We start from the raw sequence: 20227 nt of genomic DNA, 5'->3' as shown, positions 1-20227 counted from the left end.
CTCTGTGTATTCCTTAGAAGGACAGAATACTCCTATATCACCAGGAAGTGAACAACTACATATCAAGCTGTCAAGACCTACCTCTGAAGAGACTGTAGTCTTCGTTCCTCTCTCTTTCTAGCTAGCCGTTCTTCTTCTTCGTCTGGTCTATAGAAAAATAAGGAGGGAAGGAAAGTATAAGAGGAGGAAAAAGCAATTTTGCTGTGCTAGGCAATCATTCTTTAGTCATTTGACTTATTTTCAAAAAGTATTTATATTCTGACCTGAGATACTCAGCAATGAAATTTTACATGGCTCTGGAAAAGTAAGTATAATTGATAAATTTGTAGAATTATCCTTTCACATTGTATAATACCTAAACGCTTCACCCAATATAACAATAAACCCTTCAGACCCCACGGGACAATCTAAAACCTCTTTGCAAGAGCTTGCAGACTGTTCCAGAAGACTCCTACTTGCCATTTTCCCCATGTGTCACACCCCATTTCAGAGTAAGCATACTGCACATGCACAGTTAAGTCCATTGTCGTCCCCTGGAAGAAGATTGATGGTTCATAAGCCTTTGAAGCCAGAACAATTTATCTTTCCAACAACCATCACTATTCCAATCTCAAATTGCCCCCAGGAAAGCACTCTGCATTGAACTGTCTTGGCAGCCGCCTTCCCTGTTCTGGAACGAGCAAGGATATACCCGAGTGCATCAGCTGGGTGAGTCTAGGAAATGCTGAGCCTACAGAGTACATCTGAGCTGTACATGTGCAGATATGCTCTACTGAATGCATGCACTTAAGCTTTGTGACCTGCCTTGGAGAAAGCTCAGCTTCACTTAACCATTAGATAGACCACATAATAGTTATAGCACTCTAAAGCAAACACCAAACAATATCTGTCTGTTATTTTTTCTAGCAGAATTAATGACAGTTCTTCAGGATTAGTCAATGGACACCTGCCGTACTTTTCCAGGTGCTAATAATTTTTCAAAACTGAATGCACTATCTGAAGATGTTTAATATTGTAAATATTAATATCAACACACCTGCTAATAGAGAAACAGACAGTTATAGTACTACACATCTGCAGCAACCAACATACAAGTTAAGCAAGAGTGACATCCAGTGGTTAATTACAGCATGTCATGTGTTTTAACACATAAAATTCAGATACTGGAACTGGAAATCTGAACTCAGTTTTCCATCTGCTCAATCAATCCATACATGTCTTTGAATACTTTAGCCATTTGAATACAACCCAGTAATCCAGAACCTATGAAATGTTTCACATACAAATTTTCTAGTTCATAGACTGGTTTGCATTGGAAGGGACCTTAAAGATCATCTAGTTCCAACCCCCCTGCCACAGGCAGGGACACCTCCCACTAGACCAGGCTGCTCAAAGCCCCATCCAGCCTGGCCTTGAACACTTCCAGGGAAGGGGCATCCACAATCTCCCTGGGCAACCTGTTCTAGTGCCTCACCACCCTCACAATAAAGAATTTCTTCCTGGTATCCAATCTAAGTCTACCCTCTTTCAGTTTAAAACTGTTACCCCTCAGCCTATCACTACACTCGCTGATAAAGAGTCCCTCTCCAACTTTCTTGCAGGCCCTCTTTGGGTACTGGAAAGCTGCTATAAGGTCTCCTCAGAGCCTTCTCTCCTCCAGGCTGAACAGCCCCAACTCTCTCAGCCTGTCCTCACAGGACAGGTGCTCCAGCCCTCTGGCTATCTTCATGGCTCTCCTCTGGACTCACTCCAACAGGTCCATGTCCTTCCTGTGCTGAGGGCTCCAGAGCTGGATGCAGTACTCGCAAGTGGGGTCTCACCAGAGCAAAGTAGAAGGGCAGAATCACCTCCCTCGCCCTGCTGGCCATGGTTCTTTTGATACAGCCCAGGATGCAGTTGGCGTTGTGGGCTGCAAGCACACATTGCTGGCTCATGTTGAGCTTATCAGCCAACATCCCCAAGTCCTTCTCCTCAGGAGTACACTCAATGAATTCTCCACCCAGCCTGTATTTGTGCTTGGAATTGCCCTGACCCAGGCACAGGACCTTGCACTTGGCCTTGTTGAACTTCATGAGGTTCACACAGGCCTACCTCTCAAGCCTGTCCAGGTCCCTCTGGATGGCATCCCTTCCCTCCAGCACATCAACCACACCACACAGCTTGGTGTCATCGGCAAACTTGCTGAGAGTGCACTCGATCCCACTGTCCATGTCGTCAAAGATGTTAAACAGCACTGGTCCCAGTACCAACCTCTGAGGAATGCCACTTGTCACCACTTAGACATTGAACTGTTGATCGCAACTCTTTGAGTATGACCATCCAGACAATTCCTTATCCACCAATAGGGATGGATCCATCCCTCAAATCCATGTCCCTCCAATTTAGAGACAAGGATGTCACACGGGACAGTGTCAAATGCTGTACACGAGCCCAGGCAGATGATGTCACCTGCTCTCTCCTTATGCATCAACACTGCAATGTCATAGAAGGCCACCAAATTTGTCAGGTAAGATTTGCCATTACTGAAGCCATGTTGGCTGTCACCATTCACCTCCTTATTTTCCATGTGCCTTAGCAGAGTTGCCAGGAGGATCTGCTCCATGAGCTTGCCAGGCACAGAGGTGAGACTCACCAGTCTGCAGTTCCCTGGGTATTCCTTTTCCCGTTTTTAAAAATGGGAGTTTATTTCCCCTTTTCCAGTCAGTGGAAACTTCACCCAAGGCTTCTCAAATATGATGGATAGTGTCTTAGCAACTTCATCCACCAGTTCCCTCAGGACCTGCGGGATGCATCTCATCAGGTCCTATGGACTTGTGCACCTTCAGGTTCCTTAGATGGTCTCAAACCTGATCGTCTCCTACAGTGGGCAGTTCTTCATTCTCCCAGTCCCTGCCTTTGTCTTGTGTGACTTGGGTGGTATGGCTAGAGCCCTTGCTTGTGAAGATCGAGGCAAAAAAGTTGTTGAGTACCTCAGCCTTCTCCACATCATGGGTGACCAGATCTCTCATTACCTTCCAGAGATGTCCCACATTTTCCCTAGTCTTCCTTTTATCACTGACCTACCTGTAGAGGCTTTTCTTCTTGCTCTTGATGTCCCTGCCCAGATTTAATTCTATCAGGGCTTTAGCTTTCCTAACCCAATCTCTGGCTGCTGAATTTCTCTGTATTCCCCCCCAGGCTATCTGTCCTTTCTTCCACCCTCTGTGGGCTTCCTTTTTGCGTTTGAGATTGTCCAAGGGCTCCTTGTTCATCAATGCAGGCCTCCTGGTGTTTTTGCCTGACTTCTTTGTTGGGATGCATCACTCCTGAACTTGGAGGAGGTGATCCTTGAATATTAATCAGACTTCTTTGGCCCCTCTTCCCTCCAGGGCTTTATCCCATGGTACTCTACCAATCAGATCCCTGAAGAGGCCAGAGTCTGCTCTCCTGAAGTCCAGGGCAGCAAGCTTGCTGTGTGCCCTCCTTGCTGCCCTAAGGATCTTGAACTCCACCATTTCACGGTCACTGCAGCCAAGGCTGCCCTTGAGCTTCACATTCCCCACCAGCCTCTCCTTGTTGGTGAGAACAAGGTCCAGCATAGCTCCTCTCCTCATTGGCTCCTCTATCATTTAGGAAAGGAAGTTATCATCAACACATTCCAAAAACCTTCTGAATTGCTTACGCCCTGCTGTCTTGTCCCTCCAACAGATATTGGGTGGTTGAAGTTCCTCATGAGGACCTGGGTTTGTGAATGTGAGGCTGCTTCTATCTGTCTATAGAGGGCCTCATCTGCTCAGTCTTCCTGGTCAGGTGGCCTGTAGCAGACCCCCCACTATGATCTCACCTGTCTCTGCCCTCCCTTTAAACCCAACCCATAAGCTCCTCATCCATCCTCAAGCAAAGCTGCATGCACTCCAGCTGGTCACTGACATAGAGGGCAACACCCTTCTCCTTGTCTCCCCTGCCTGTCCCTCCTACAGAGCCTGTATCCTTCCATTCCAACATTCCAGTCACAGGAGCCATTCCACCACGTCTCAGTAATGCCAGTATCACAGCCCTGCAGTCCTATGCACAGCTCAAACTCCTCTTGTTTTTTCCCTACACTACATGCATTTACATAGAGGCATTTAAGTTGGGCCCCCGCTGAAGATGCCTTACTGGCTGAGTGTCTGGAATTCCTTTGTGCTGCACTCCAGGTACTCTCCTGCTGACCTGTGATCCTTCTACAGGATCTAGGGATCCATTACTGGCATCAAACTGGTAGGAGGGGGATGGACTGAAGTTCCTCTCCACCAGCAATTTTAGTTCAAAGCATTCTTCACAGCTTGGTAAGCCTGTGACTGAAGATGCTCTTCCCTTTCTCTGACAGATGTACCCCATTCTTGAGAATCCTTCTGTAAAACTACTTTATTGAAGACCCCAGTGTATTACAACTGTGCAATAATCTCAGTTCACGCTGACCCTTCAAGTCAATAAAATGCTGGTATAGGATTCAGAAAATACATTTCTTCTCTGTAATTAAAAGAAGCATTAAATATCTTGTGATTTCTAGACACTTTGAAGGAATTGAGCTTTTCTTCAAAATTCAGAAAGTTTGAAATTATAAAAATTAAAAAAGTGGTTGCTAAACTGAAGAAGTTCAAGACAGTCTATTTAGTATAGTTTCATGAATAGTGCATGAAACTCTCAAGTGCATGGAACCAGACTCAAAGTCCAAACACAGGATAAAAATAACGAACTGAAACAATCAACCAGTAGTCCTAGACTTCCTGTGGTAGGGATGGACTCAGGTAAGCCAGCTACACCACCAATGGCAGGATTAATGCACCTAAGTATTCTCTGTGTTCCAAGGAAAAGATAAGTGCTGGCAGCTTAAACACTGAAACCCCACAGCTTAAAAATTCCCAGAAGGAATATTGATGCTTCTCCAAAACAAAGCTACACCTGAGATGCTACATCTAAGAAGCCAGTAAAACAAATCTAATATAACATTTCTGCAAATTTTCCTTCTTCCAATTCATTAAAAAAGTTTCTTCTATAGAAAAGGAGTCCCCAAACCAAGGAAACAGACAGCAAAAGAATTCCTGCTGAGAATCCGTGGGTTTAAAACCAGTAATGTACCAGGCTTCAGTGTAATAATACATTGTGAATCCTCCTGAAACAAGCTGGAGCCCACTCTGACAAGACCTTTAAATCCCCTGAGTGTCAGAAGATTAAGCTTGACACCTCTGGAGTTCTGGCATAAGACGACTCTCAACCAACTCTCTATTTTTAGAATTAGATGTTACAGTACTGATTGATGACTTAGCTACTGAAACTGAAGTCTGGCACAAATCTCTCTTTTCACAGGAATCAAGCTTTATTTGTAGGCATGTCAGCCACAGGGGCCTACTCAGTTCTTCTGCAGACGAAGTCGGCAAATCTTACATAAAATCTAAAACAGTTCTATACATCTTCAGGGCTTATCAGCACAGGGCTAAAGAGTTACCAAATTCTGCACTGGGACAGATTTGGTAAACCAATCTACCACCAGAACAGGTGCGTGCATCTTCTTCGGGGAAAAAAAAAGGGAATAACATGCTATTTACAGTTTTCTCCTTTTTTGGAAGCCACACGTACCATATTTCTCTGGCTTGAAGGTCAGCACTAAACACTGTACAGCTGCACAAATTCTTTAAAAAAAAGCCCTCAAACAAGAACAGTGAATTACAGGTCCTTGAAATAGTATAGAAAATATTTCATATCAACAAATAAGGTCCACATTTTGTTCACATGAGAAGTAGTGAAGGACAAAAGGAGCTAGCTGAAACTACACTGCCCAGAAACCTGAGCTCTAAAGCTTCAGTGATGCAAGGATGCATATTGTGCTGTCCCAATAAACAAGGCTTTCCAGGTGTTTCATTAGGGAATGCACACCGATCACTTCACATGGCAGCACTGACTTGCCTATTTTAGCTTCTCATCAACTACTTCCCTCCTTTTGAAGGATGTTAGCCAACTAGAAAAGTAAGTCAGTAGAAAGGGGGAAAAAAAACCGTACGTTTTACAAATCCTCCAAGATCTAAAGAACACTTAGTTTTTGCACCATACTTGAAAATAAGTCAGTGACTTCCAGTATCTTAGAGCAAAAAGTATCATCTTACATTTAGAATATTTTGTTGAATTGGCTAAGACAGCTAATCACTTAGATACTGACTGCTGACAGATCCTAGAGCAAACTCAGTAGCATGGATACCAAGTGCTGTAGGACACTTGCTCAGTTACTCATTACCCACCTGGTCCCCTTTTTGCTGTACCATGAGCTTGCCTTGAAAGAAATCATTTGCTCTGTTATCAAAGAAGCAAGTATTTATTTGGCCATTGAAATGTTTCATGTCTAATCTCAATAAGGAAGTGCAAAATGTAGAAGTGTAAAGCAATAGCTTACTTAGAGAATGTACCTGTGATGCTACCACTAATAACATCACTTCAGTGCCATTCCAGCATCATTTCCACTGTCATATTGCCTGTCACTAAACACCTTTTTTGGCTGTCTCTCAAACAAGTAAAATGAAGTGACCAAAATTGCTTCCCAATGAAAAGATTCTTAGTATACTGGAGAGTAAAAATTGTAGCTAAGTAGGGAAGACCAGCACCCAAAGTTAGTAAAGGAAACAAATATATGTATTTACCTCCTGGAATGTCTTCTGCGGTAACAGCAGTAACAGCAACAGACTGCTATGGACACCAGAATGAGTCCAGCTACTACAGCTATGGCAATAATTAAAGCCTCAAAGTTTACTGAAAAACATGAATATATTCAACTTGTTAGACTCCAGTATTATCATTTGTCTTTCTGATAATTCTTCCCCTCCTTCCCCTCCAGTTAAAACTCAGCATATCACATTAGAATTTTGTTACTATGCATAATTTACACTGAACAGTCATTAAGTAAAATTGTTCTTTACATATACCAAATTATTAAAAGTTTTCCTGTAATACTTTATATGATATAAATCTACTGGTGTGATTCCACACGCAGTTTTGTTGTCCCAATCACAATCTTAGCCAATGTACCACACGAATAAAAAAGTCATATAGATGCAGCCTCAGCGTACACCTATTACATGCAGCAGTTACTTAAGAGCAAAATGACATAACACAGTGTCAGAGGATTTGAAGGAGCCAATATATAACTCTCCATTAAAACTTCCTAAGTTATCTTCTATGTCCAAAGAGATTAATCTCCTACATCCAAAGAGCAATTAAGAAGTGGCAGGCATGGTATTATTTTAACGGTATACACTATAAAAAGCATAGCTAGTCCAAACGAGGACAGGACTGCATTCATAAAAAAATAATCAGAAACCTGATGCCCTGGAAAAGAGTGAGGCCCAAGAAGTAAGCAAACAGGGACAATACAAGCAAAGCTACAGACACAACTTGAGGAGTTAAAGGACCTAACAAAGGACAAAATGAAATCATTCAGTAAAGTTGTAACAGAAATAATAAAAACTAAACTTCTCTCCCCACAAATACCCCACATTGTCTATTTTAAAGCATGACAGCGTAAGGACAGGGAAGCTGTCTCTTCTCCTTTCTCCCACATAAATCCCTCTGAACTCTGCCAGATTCAGCAGCTTCATGCTGCTGCAGCAATACAAAGGGGCTGCACCTGCACTTTTTACTGCTTCAGGGTAAGGCAGTGAAGTTTAGCAAGTGAAGTTCAGAGGGTTTATCCTCTCTGATCACATGCACAAGCCAAAGCATCTGTAACTTCTCTACAGATCTCATCAACTCACATCTGGCCAAGGCATCACCTTCACAGATTTTGCCAAAGATTAAATCCCAGCAAATATTTTTGCTTGTGTGTTATAATCTACTGGGCACAGTTTATAATACAGATTAATACATAGTTTCTAGTTACAATACACAAGTAAATCCTGAACATGTAAATTTTGAAGGTAACACATTTCACTGTATCACATTTCTCATTCTGTTACTCCCCTACAAGTTACAAGCAATTAAATATACCTTATTCAGTGAGGTAAAAAAACCAGAAAATTGTTTTGATCTCCATTTAATTTTTTTTAAAGTATATTATTTACTTTTAAAATGCTATTTAATTGAAGCAAAAAATATTTTGAACCTATTAATAAAGTGTAGAAAAAGAGTGTCAGTTTTCAGTCTGTCCATTATTTCATTTGTTATTATTCATGGAAAAAACACAATTAAGCTATGTTGTATTATGTTGTTTCTATATTGTTCTTTTTTCTTCACTGCTAGTTAATAATCTGTCAATGTCTTATTCCATAAAAATTTTAAATGTAAGCCAGTTATTTGTTTTTGACTTTGAGAGCTGCAATATTCACCTTCATTTTCAGCAACACTGAGCCAATGCTTGCCTCTTGATTTTACTGGCAAAAAGGAAAGGTACCACCATGCTCACAAGGTAGTTTTCCTACTGTGTCCAAAGGGGAGAGTCTCAATAAGACTATATATCCCCATGGCATGTTGCTGCATATAATTTGTAAAAAGACTATTAAGGAAATGCGTATCTGTTGTTTTTTTTTTTTCCACTTGTACTTTTTTTGCTGAGAATGTGCTCTATTCTCTGTTTAAAAGCTGCATTCAATCTAGAAACACAAATAGTGCCCAAGCTAGAAGTCATTTCTACGGCAGAAGTAAACTGTCAAGCACACCCTTAGTATCAGTAGATAGCAGGAATCACTGCTTTGCAAAAGGACACAGCACAAACGTTATTTCTGTACTGGGTGTTGCTGGGACAGAGTTAACCTTCTTCATAGCAGCTGGCATGATGCCATGTTTTTGATTTCTGGCTAAAACAGTGCTGGTAACACACCAATGTTTTGGCTGCTGCTGAACAGGCTTGAAGGGCATCAAGATTTTCTCTTCTCCCCACCCACTACTACCCCCAGTGAGCAGGGCAAGAGATGCAAGAAGTCAGGAGGGGACACTGCCAGAACACCTGACCCAAACTGGCCAAAGGGATATTCCACACCATGTAATGCCACAATCAGCAACAAAACCTGAAATCAAGGAAAAAGCGGATGGGGTATCTGACTTCCAAAGTGACTATTGTCTGGGGACTGGCTGGGCATCAGTCCACCTGTGGGAGGTGGTAAGTGATTTCCTCTGCTTGTTTTTTTTCCTCTCTCCTCATTTTTCCTTCACCTATTAAACTGTCTTTATCTCAATCCATGCTTTTGCTCTTCCTATTTTCTTCACCACCCCACTGGGGCCAGGGGAGGAAGGGTAGGAGCAGTTGTGTGGGTACTTAGCCGTTGGCAGGAGTCAACTCACCACACTTACAGAAAAAACTTTGCTTACAGATCATAGTCACAGCATTTACTACAACAATGAAAGCCCAATTTCCTTAAAAGTGTGCCTTATGAGTGAAATTATATACCTTCTGTAGCCCTAAAACTTTTAAAAGTCTAAACATAAATGCCTTCTCTCATAAAACAGAGACCTTCTGCTAAGAACAAAGAATTGGTAAAGCTCTCCTGTACCATCCAGTATAGTCCTTTGGTTTGCAGGGATTACATGAAGTGCTAGCATTCAGAAACTTCCATGCTGCATTTCAATGGCAATCTTCTACCTCTGCTACTCTAATTTAAAGACTACTCCATATTCTCACTGCTCTAAGTGTGATAACTTTCTTCTAATTTACAGTGAACAGTCACTGATAGTTCATCCCCACTTGTCTTTGTCCTTTAGCCTCCTGGTGTCCATGAGCAAATACACAGAAAGCAGCAAGCCTTTGCTCTGCTGGACTGAAGACGTACTCTTCTTTCATATGACAAGCTTTCCAATGTCTTATTTGTTCTCTTTTCCAGTCTAGTCTGAATTTAGATCTGTATACACAGTAATGCAAAAATAGCTGCAAAGATTTCACCCCAGTGGCAGCATATGTGCTGCACCATATTTTGTAACACAAACTGCAAAGCAAAAGGAAATCTAAGAACAACGAAATGATGCAGCACTACTCTGCAGCTTCCTTTTTAACCTTAATTTCAGCACCCACAGACCATGGTCGTTTTTTCAGTTGTTTAAACAAAAAGAGCAAGAATTTTCAAGCAACACCATTCCTGTAGTATTGGTTCACTACTGCCATTGGAATATACTATAAAAATTGTGGATCCAGGCATATCATCTGATATCCTGCGAAGTTTTTAAAAAGGTAAGAATGATCACCCATTGTCAACGGACAATGACCTTATTTCTTTGCGCCTCAGAAATATGGTTTAAGAAACAGGTGAATCCTGACTACATACATAAAATACTCAGAACATTCCAACATCACTGGCTCCCAGTCTAGACTTTAGCATCAACAGAACTTCACTACATAGTAAATGTTTTAAAGCCATTGGATCAGTATAACTATACTGGCTGTTCATAAAGAACCTTTAACAATGACTGTTTTGTAAATCCAGAAGATTAGGGATCATGGTTCCAAATCATAACCACTGCTTTCTCCCCTCACCCCTCCAAATAAATTATCAGGAAACAGCTCCAGTAAGCAGTAGTCTTAACTTTAATCTAACCATACTCATAAATAATTCTCTACAGCAAAAGTAAAATTAGTACCTACTCCAGCAAACTCCCCATCGAGCATTTGAGAGTGAACATAACGAAGATGGTGGAAGAATGCTTCTTACAGGGTAATCAACACAAGTGTTGTTGGTGTAACACCAAAGGCACTGTGCAAACGAAACAAAAAACAAATTATTGACCTTCAAAACCAGTTTACAATTTAGTGCTCCTCTCCACAGACAGAATTCTTAAGTGCATACAGTACTGTACAGATACATTGAAAGTGCTCTGTAGTGTAAAACCTGCAGACTCTTGGTACAAGTAAGCCTAAACTGAATTGTGAATAAGTACATTTCATACTTACAGGTAATAGAAGGCAGTAAATATTTACACTAGCCTGAAAGTATTTAGGAACACTTTGAGGTACTTAGCATACTTGAGGATAAAACGGCTTTGAGTTTAGAATTACTGAAATTAACAAGACATACAAATCCAGAAAGTCAACTGTTCAGAATCTAAAAACATCTGATGTCTTTGAGGAATACAAGTACACTTACAATCTTATTTCAGCCCTATATTTGACTCTCAACAGAAAAAAAAGAACAAACCACACTTACTTATCTGGATATTTTTAGAATTTCTTACGTGTATTATAGCTACAACACCAGCACAACATTTTTGCTTTTTATGTCAACATTAAGCATAAAGCTTAAGTTTTGGGGTTCTTCTGTTAAAATAGATACTCATTCAAAATTCCTTTACCACACAACTCAATCACTGAATGACAGCAAAAGGAATCCTTGACAGAACAGGGCTTTTTAGGATTCATTCTAGAAAGAGCTCATCCAGGAACTAAGCTTTATCTAACAGTACTATCAAGAACATCTCTGTCATACATCCTCAATTGCACAAAGTCTGTATCTTGCTATAAAGGGTTAGAAAACGTTAAACATAAAGGAAACAGTTTGTAGTAGATTCCGGTCTCTTGAAAAAAGTGAAGGAGACAAGAAAAATATTCTTTAGTTGGTAGACCATACAAGTCAAACATACCCATAAAGACACATCAACAAAAATAATTAAGCCATCAGAATAATCTTTGCCACAAATCCTGCCATTCTCAGTTTTAATTTTAATCAAGGATGTTAGATAAGAATAGGCTTATTTTTGTTGGATCAATTATTTAATGAGAATTAACAGTTCAAAAATAATGACTAATGGGGGCAGACTACAAGTCATTGTTAAACTTGTTTGAATGTAATGTTGACCCTGTTTTGAGTAGGAGGAGGCTGGACTAGATGACTCATGAGGTCTCTTCTAACTTGAATGACTCTATACTGTTGGTGACAACCATGGGCACAGAAAGGTCAACCGTTTCCCTCTGATGGAGGCTACCACATGTAACTATTAAGAATGTGTGTAGCCCAAGAGGCAATATCTGATACAGCTACTGACTGGTGCAGAGGTAAGAGGAAATATTTCAGTTGACTCATTCCCAATGCTAAAAATCGAGCTAATTGTCAAAATCATGTTAGAAAAAAGAAAAAAGCCTAAACACCCAAGGATAAAACATTTCCTTAACTTTGATCCTCATCTACATAACCTACAAATTAAGACTAAAAAGATTTTATTTTATTTAGAGGCGAATCACATAGTCTTTGCAGAGCATACTAGGAAACACGTTCACACTCTGATGGATATCACTGACTTTATTTTAGTAGAGTCCCACATGGATAATGAAGTACAACATCATTAATCCAGTCCAGGTGCATTTTAAGGACATATTCTCAGTATTAAAAAAGATAGTAATTATGAATACAAAATGAATACTTGCTCCTCTATGATCAGATAGAGGCATGCAAGTGACTATTATTCCCACCTTTCCCTCAAAAAAAAAATTGGGCCATATTTATTGATCATATAATTTCCTATAGGTGTTAGCACTTTTTTTTTTTTTTTAAACATCTAGCTTGCCTAAAATCCATTTTCCTCGATAATTTAGATTCCATACATTTCTTATTAGGACAACGATGAGCATGACAAAAACAAATAGCTGAGGGGAAAAGTGCATTGGTAGAAGTTAAAAGCGAGACTTTGGAAAATTCTCCAGAATGCTGAGACTCTACACGTGCACACAGATTTTAAAGTGTAGTCCTACCTTTAACTAGTTCTTGCATTACATATTTTGTCTTACGCACTGTCACGTGGAGTTAGAAATGTGAAGACAAAATTCTCTCAAGACATTAATCAACAGATAATTACACATTATCTGGTAACAGATAAAAGCTCTCAAATTTTAATACACATCTGGTAATCCGCTAGTCATAGCAGTAAGTATTTCTTTGAAGTAAATAAATTGAATTTCAGGATTCAACAGCTCTAATCAAAGCCTCTGTGTGTTATTTTTTAATGTATCACATTGTAAGGAATAAAATGAAATGAAACAGCATATCTATAAAATTACCCCTCAGAACTTATTGATATAAACACAAGAAAATAGGTAATCAACTCTGAAGACCAATCCAAAAGAACAACCCAATTATAATTATGATCAACAAAATCTGAGCATTTTGAATTATAATTCTATTTATTGAATTAAATTACTACATTTTAGGGTTGGTTTGGAATTGTTTTTATCTATTCACCAAATGTTTATTTTCATTTTTATCTGCTGCTGCTATCTATATTATCACCAATATGAAAACCTGATATTTTTTTCTACTGAAGCAATTAAACAACATAATTTCAGCAATCCTCTGCTTTTGTATTGCTCACAGAAATGCTAATGGCTTTGTTCTGTAGTTTGCTTTTTTTTTTTAATACACATGCAAATTGTCTGAATCAAGTCTAAACTCCTTTCTTCAAGGTTAACACTGATGCTATTGAAGCAGTTGCCCTGAATCATCCATCACTGTCACCAAAACAAGCCTGGACACTGAAATTGATTTGACAGATTCTGAAAATAACGTATCTATAACTCTGTTAGTGTCTTCAGTACACAGACACAGCTAAAGGGTTCATTTATCTCACAAGGTGAACACATAACTCTCAGGTTAATAAAAGCTGTGCTGATGTATATGCAGCAGCACTGATGTGAAGTGACAGTCACACCAGTGGTAGTGCTGAACATTTAATCTTTAATGTCCCATAATTTCCATTTCCTACTTCATACTTTCAAAGATGAAGACTTCTTTACACAATGCTATGCTTATGACAACAAATATAGAGATGTGACAACACAAAATAACCACATCAATACAAGACAATTAATATTTTTCCATTAAAAAGACAAAAGATGCATAAGACAAGGATACAATGTGTAAGTTTGGATATTTCTCAATTTTCCCTAGTGAGAAAGTTTTGCAGTAACTTATGTAACTTAAAGACTTCTGAAATATTTCTTTTTGGTGACATCTGAAGTTAGAATTCAAGACAAACTCTCACTTTAAATATGGGAGTTTCTTCTACTCTGCAGGGACAGACACCTTTTGCACACTTATGACCCTTATTGTGGGGATAAAAAGGTTTTCAGCAAAGGACAGAGAAATAAATTCTATTGTTTTAAATGTCTGCCTTATTGCATTCTCATTGGAGGTTTAAACACTTTGCTACCGGAACAGTGACCGAGCCTGGCAGTCTTAGGCACTTACAGTCTGATGTAGCCAGTGGAGAGGCCGACATGTCTGAACATCTACAGCACTGATCCAGTCTGCCTCAGTTAAATGCACTGCTTGGGGCGCCTCCAGAGAAAGGCATTTCTAGTTTATTTACATTAATTTCCCAGTTCTCCTATTCAGCATACAAGAAATGCAAGGCATTTTAGCCACACAAGATCCAGTTTATCTAGCCCTTTTATAAGACGGAAATTTAACCAAGTGCTGCTTGCAAAATGAGGATGAGTCTAAACCAGCAGCAACATCAACTTCCTCAGTTGCGCCATGAAAGCGCTGAGCACACACTGGAACTGGAAGCCTGGACTTCACACTGTCTGTCCTCTCCCAACAAAGCAGAGAAATACCCTGAGTGACCAAATCACGGAGCAACCCTGGCAAAGTGAAAGCACACTGGCATTGAGTGTGACAGAGGGGAAACAGAACATCAGTTGACTTTTAAGTAATAACAGATATTACAACTGACTGATCTTGACCTCCTCTTTTATTATGGGTAGTTTGACTAGATTCACCATTAAAAACAAAACAAAACCCCCACCAAACAAAGCCTAACAACTTGATTTTACATTAAGTGGAAAAATGATCCAAATTCTCAATCAAAAATGACGTTAAAAATCTTACCGAAACATTTTTTAGACATTCTTCGCAGGATCTCTGGGAAAACTCTGAGCATGCTAGAAAAAAAAAACCAACACACCGAGATTATGTATTATTTTTACTCAGTAATGCGAAGTACTTAACAAAATATTTAACCTTTTCTTTGTTCTATTTCCAGATACAAACAACAATTTTGACTGAAGTAATGAAAGCTCAATAATTCCATTCCAGGAGAACTGTAGCAAACAGATACAAATTGCTTAAGTTTGACCTCTGACATAGGGAAACAATTCAAGCTCACTTTTAACTTCAATTTGCTTTCTCTAAGGACAGCAGGGGAGATATAAGACAAGAGCCTCCAGTATCTCTGCTGAAGTTCTAAGACTTTTACACTTCAATTTAGAGAACATTCCAAGTTTTGCAGCTCTGGAAGCCTAGCAAGAGCTGACCTTTCTCTAGGGTTGCTTTCCCTTCCATAGATATTAACCTTTTTCTTGGGAGAAAAAAGTTTTTAAAAGATAAAAGTCTCCAAATTACATGATTTTAAATAACAATAAAAAAAGTTTCCAAACATAGGACACAATGTTATTTTGTAAGAGGTCAACAAGAACTCCAACATGAGTCTGAAAAGCCAAGCAATGAGGGAGGACTTGATTCATATTTTCTTTGGATTTTAAAAAACATCTGCTATCCTAAAAAAAGTAAATATTTACTGGTGTTCACATTCCCGGAGAATTCTAGCCAAAGGATATGACTTTCATTTAGAAGTACTGAATGCTTATCATCTTAAGACCCGTCTTTTTTATCCACAACGTAGACATCATTTGTTGCCCACAGGACCACGTACGTGCCATAGTCTTGACCTAGACGAAATACTTGGCAGATGAGGGGGAGTCTGTTCTCCTGGACTGAACCTGGATTTTTCTTCCAATAATTGTAGTTCCTATAATAATTTTTAATACTATGATGAAATTAACTTTTGATTATTTCCACATATATCATAAATATGAGGGGAAAATATCTTCAAATCAGGAATCCAATCCTACCTTTGATGAATAACTGTATTAGTCACAAGAAGTTTTCAATTTGAGCTAAATTATTGGTATGCTTAGAGACAGCTACCTATTTTAATATTTTCTTTTCATAATTCAATATTATACCCTTCTGATACTAATTCTTAACATTAAGTATATTTTATGTACCAATATATTTAGCTTTAATTAATATATCCATATAGAAAAAACTGGTACAAATTAACACTGTTAATTATCTGGTACAAATTAACACTGTTACTGCTGCCAATCAAATGAGAAATAGCCTAAGTGTAAGGGCCATATACCAATTAATGGGAAAAAAAATCCCATGAAAAGCAGATTCAGAAACAGTTCTCAGTTTAAGCTAAAAAAATTTCAAATGGGCTTACTCTACATGGAGTACCACCACGCTTATTACAAAAATACTTCGCTACATTTTCAATTTAAGATTTAAAACACCTAAACAAACCAGCTTTCTGAACATGAATTAGCAAGGTACTGTCAGAAGCATTCAAGTAACACCAAGGACTTCTAAAAACATGGTTTAGGTTACATTTTCAGTAACTGAAACATCTACAGCAAATTGAAGAAATGTCACATTACTTAGATTCTTACCAAAGAAGGTAATCTCACAAGCTTTTCATGCTGTTTATCTCCTTTAACTGCCTTCCTACTGACTTATTATAGCAGATAACCTATATTGGCATATAACCAACAGACAGGTACTTAAGTTACCAGAAAAATTAGACTTCTGTTATTTATCTTTAGAATAAAGAACAACTTATTAGTCTTAATGAAAATACTTCACATCATCATCACAACATATGCCTCAAAAATCAAAGCATCTTTATGTACTGCTGTTACAAAATTTAACATTACAATGAGTGATTGAAAAAATGTTTTTCCATTCTGCTTTACATATTTCTCTGGGTCACATAACTTACAAACATCTACAAGTTTCCCATCAGTTACTGTGTTATCCACAAGAGCAGAAGACAGAACAAATCATATCTCAAAACAAAAAAGAAGAAAAACCCAAACCACCCCTACCACACAGCCTGCTAAAGCATTATGTGTACCAGCATACTGAATAATAAAAAATTCAAAGTTATTTTTGTTTAAAAAGATATTAAGTTGACTGTCTCCCTCTAGTATTTCAAGGGACTACTGTATTATCTTTATCAGGGAAAAAAATAAATATAAGCCATAGCACCACTACCAACAACAATTCACACTGTGTTTTAAACAGCATTTATCAAACGTAATCATTCCTTCTATACTGGCATACAACATCAGCATTAATTACCTAACATGTCATAAAATGATAAATCATAAACCATTTTTACATTCCAAGCCTAGTTTACCAAGCAGTGGAAGCATTACTTTGACAAGTGGTGTAATTTTTACCAAAATAGTTTAGTGTAACACCTTGTACCGAGTGATCTGTAGCTGTATGAAGATTATATTCTTACAAGATAAGAGAAGGCTATTACTGTTCATGCATGCCATTTTTTTTTTTTTTTTTAACACAACTACAATGCTGCCCACACATACAGGAATTGTACTAAGTTAACTATACACCAATTACCTGTATGATCTCACTTTCCAGAAGACATACTCATGGACCAGCATAACCACGCACAAACACATAACGAAGGCTGTTCCTCCACAAAATACAGATAAAATAGAATTGCACTGACAATGAAACTATTTAAAAAAAAAAAAACACTTTCCTCCCTCCCCTTTCCAGTATGTATTTGTGCATGAAGGTAGCATATGCAGAGTTTTTTGAGGTTTTTTAATTGTTTGTTTGTTTTGGGGTTTGTTTGTTGTTTTTTTTTTAAGAAGACAGGGCTCTATACAGCATACACTAAGGACGGATGACTGCCATACAACCTTAAGCTCAGTGAGAAATGGGAGAGAATTCTTATTCTACCAAAAAAAATAAATTAATCAAAGCAGTGCAACTGCTCAGACAGTCAGAAACCTTTCAACACCTACACTAAGCTTATTCATAGCTAGTTTATTTTAATTTGTTCTCTGCCCCCACTCAGGGCAACACTGTTCTTCAACTTAAACAGTTGTTACCTCCTACTGGTATGAGTACTTCCTTAAAGTACTCTTATTCCCGCTCAACCTTCCTCCTCCTCCAGCAATTAAAGCCATATTCTTTTTGGTATTTTCTGAAATAGAGAACACTACAGCCCTTGTAGCCCTGCTCAACGCAGGTGCTGAACTTGTGCAATATTTAGCAGGATGGCATACAAGGTCCCACAATCTTGCAGAACTACCATAAAACTGTAAAACTGCAATCCCTCTCTTCACAAGAGCATCAATTCAGTAACTGATAAGCATCCGATAGTCAACAAGTCTACCTCCCTACTTTTTTCTGACTGTTTTGATTTAAGATTAAAATAATACTAGTCAGATGGCATAACAATTCATCTTTTATTTTTTAACTTTATTTCAAATATTTATTCCTTAAAGGTCACCCACATCTTTCTGTATAGTATCATGACCCTTCTCCATGTCAAAGATCAACTTTGTGTCACGAGCAAGTTCCTTAACTCATGTAAGAATATGTGAAAGCTTCTTTCCTAGGGAATTCATTAGCAACTCCACTACTAATTCAACTGAATTTTTGGCTCCAATCAAACTCTTTGCTCCTTGGTTTCGATTATATTTGTCTTTGGGTTTGATTATGTTTACTGATTAACTTGCAGTTATTAGCAGGTCTACCTTCTGTTCTTTCCTAATAGTTGAGGTACACTGACAGCCCTCCTCTTCTGCTTCAAGGTAGCTGTCTCACAGAGTTAGATACTTCCTTTTTGAGTATAAACCCTCCCATAAAAGAAATTAAACAAATTATGACTCTAATCACACATGTCAAGGTCCACATAGAATGGTTCGGGTTGGAAGGGACCTTAAAGATCATCTAGTTCCAACTCCCCTGCCATGGGCAGGGACACCTCCCACTAGACCAGGCTGCTCAAAGTCCCATCCAGCCTGGCCTTGAACACTTCCAGGGATGGGGCATCCACAATCTCCCTGGGCAACCTGTTCTAGTGCCTCACCACACTCACAATAAAGAATTTCTTCCTAATATCTAATCTAAATCTCTCCTCTTTCAGTTTAAAACCGTTCCCCCTTGTCCTATCATTACACTCCCTGATAAGGAAACCCTCCCCACCTTTCCTGTAGGCCCCCTTTAGGTACTGGAAGGCTGCTGTAAGGTCTCCTCGGGGCCTTCTCTTCTTCAGGCTGAATAGCCCCAACTCTCTCAGCCTGTCCTCATAGCATAGATGCTCACATGAGGTACCCTAATTTAACGCAAACTAACCTGATGAGCACCTTTCTAGTCATATCTGTTAATAGCCACCAAATTTGAGGATGAGCTTCACCAACTGCTTTCCAAAAGCAGCTACGAGATAAAACGATTCCAACAGAACAAACAGGATGGCACAAGCACCTCCGTCAGCTTCTCCTTCCAAGCTACACTCCTCATCATCAGTCAGGGCAGAGAAAACCTAGGCGATTGCTGCCTCCTTGCAGCAGAACTCCCGATAACGCGGGCCGGCCAGCAGTACAAACACCAGTGCCCTCGTCCCTTCCTTTGGTGGCAAGCTGGGAGCCACCCTCCCTGTCCCCTCCGCAGCGGTGGCCGTCCTCCCGTCACACGGGACCAGCCCGCTCCGAGGACCAAGGCAAAGCCCCGAGCTCCGCCGACTCCCCAGCAGCGCTCCCGGCTGCGCTCGGCGCCCGCAGGCCTCGGGGCGAGCGGGGGCCTCCGCCCGCCCCTCCCGCCGCCCTGCTGAGGGGCGAGCGCGGCCCTCCGCAGAGAAACACCCCGGGCAGGCCCCGCCGCCCCGCATCCACGGGTGGAAGGGGCCCGCGGCTCCCCGTCTCTCCTTACCCTGCGGCGGCGGAGCCGTGGCGGCGAGGTGCGCCAACCCCATCCCGGCGCGGCCCCACACCAGCGCCAGGCCCTGCAGCCACAGCTGCCACAGCCGCACCGCCGCCATCGCCGGGGCCGCGCGCGTACCCGGAACCGACCCCGCGCGCAGGCGCCAACGGTGGGTGGGGCGGGGCGGGGCTGGGCGTGCGGCGAACGGGCGGAGGGAGCCCGCGGGCCGGCCGTGTGGCGGGAAGCTGGGGCGTCGGCCTTGTAGGCTGGGGGCTTGGTCCCCGAGGAACCGGCTTTATAGACTGGGGTCTCGGCCCCCGCGGGCGCCCGGGGGCGGGTGTTTCACCTTCCATGGGCTCCCGGTGCGGGCGGCCTGCGCTGGCCCTGCCTGTGGTGCCAGCGTCCCTTTGTCGAGGAGGTGACGCTCCACCTGTGCGAGTGGCCGAGCTGCGGCTACAAGCCCCTCGCAGTCGTTTGTAGGCTCGGTTCTGTCAGGCCTTTTTCCCCTC

At 40.5% G+C, this 20227-nt stretch overlaps 1 protein-coding gene across 2 annotated transcripts in view; it reads right to left on the bottom strand.

The window, feature by feature from the left end:
• The window catches only part of LOC134511202 (pituitary tumor-transforming gene 1 protein-interacting protein-like), a 34198-nt gene extending 14330 nt beyond the window's left edge, over positions 1-19868 (bottom strand). Inside the window, exons 1-5 of one of the 2 annotated variants that reach the window (XM_063324804.1) lie at positions 19728-19868; positions 14805-14857; positions 10574-10682; positions 6651-6759; positions 82-147 (exon numbers count right to left, since the gene is read on the bottom strand). In XM_063324804.1, coding sequence (XP_063180874.1) covers positions 82-147; positions 6651-6759; positions 10574-10682; positions 14805-14857; positions 19728-19836 — 446 coding nt within the window. In that variant the 5' untranslated portion in view covers positions 19837-19868. Of the gene's footprint in view, positions 1-81; positions 148-6650; positions 6760-10569; positions 10683-14804; positions 14858-19727 lie in introns of both variants that reach the window. The other variant, XM_063324806.1, reaches the window with a different exon arrangement.
• Between the last annotated feature and the right edge of the window lie 359 nt (positions 19869-20227).

Source organism: Chroicocephalus ridibundus, chromosome 2 (genome assembly GCF_963924245.1).
Source record: "Chroicocephalus ridibundus chromosome 2, bChrRid1.1, whole genome shotgun sequence".
Classification (NCBI taxonomy): Eukaryota; Metazoa; Chordata; class Aves; order Charadriiformes; family Laridae; genus Chroicocephalus; species Chroicocephalus ridibundus.
The sequence above is the reverse complement of the archived record's forward strand: the minus strand, read 5'-3'. Positions and strand labels throughout refer to the sequence as shown.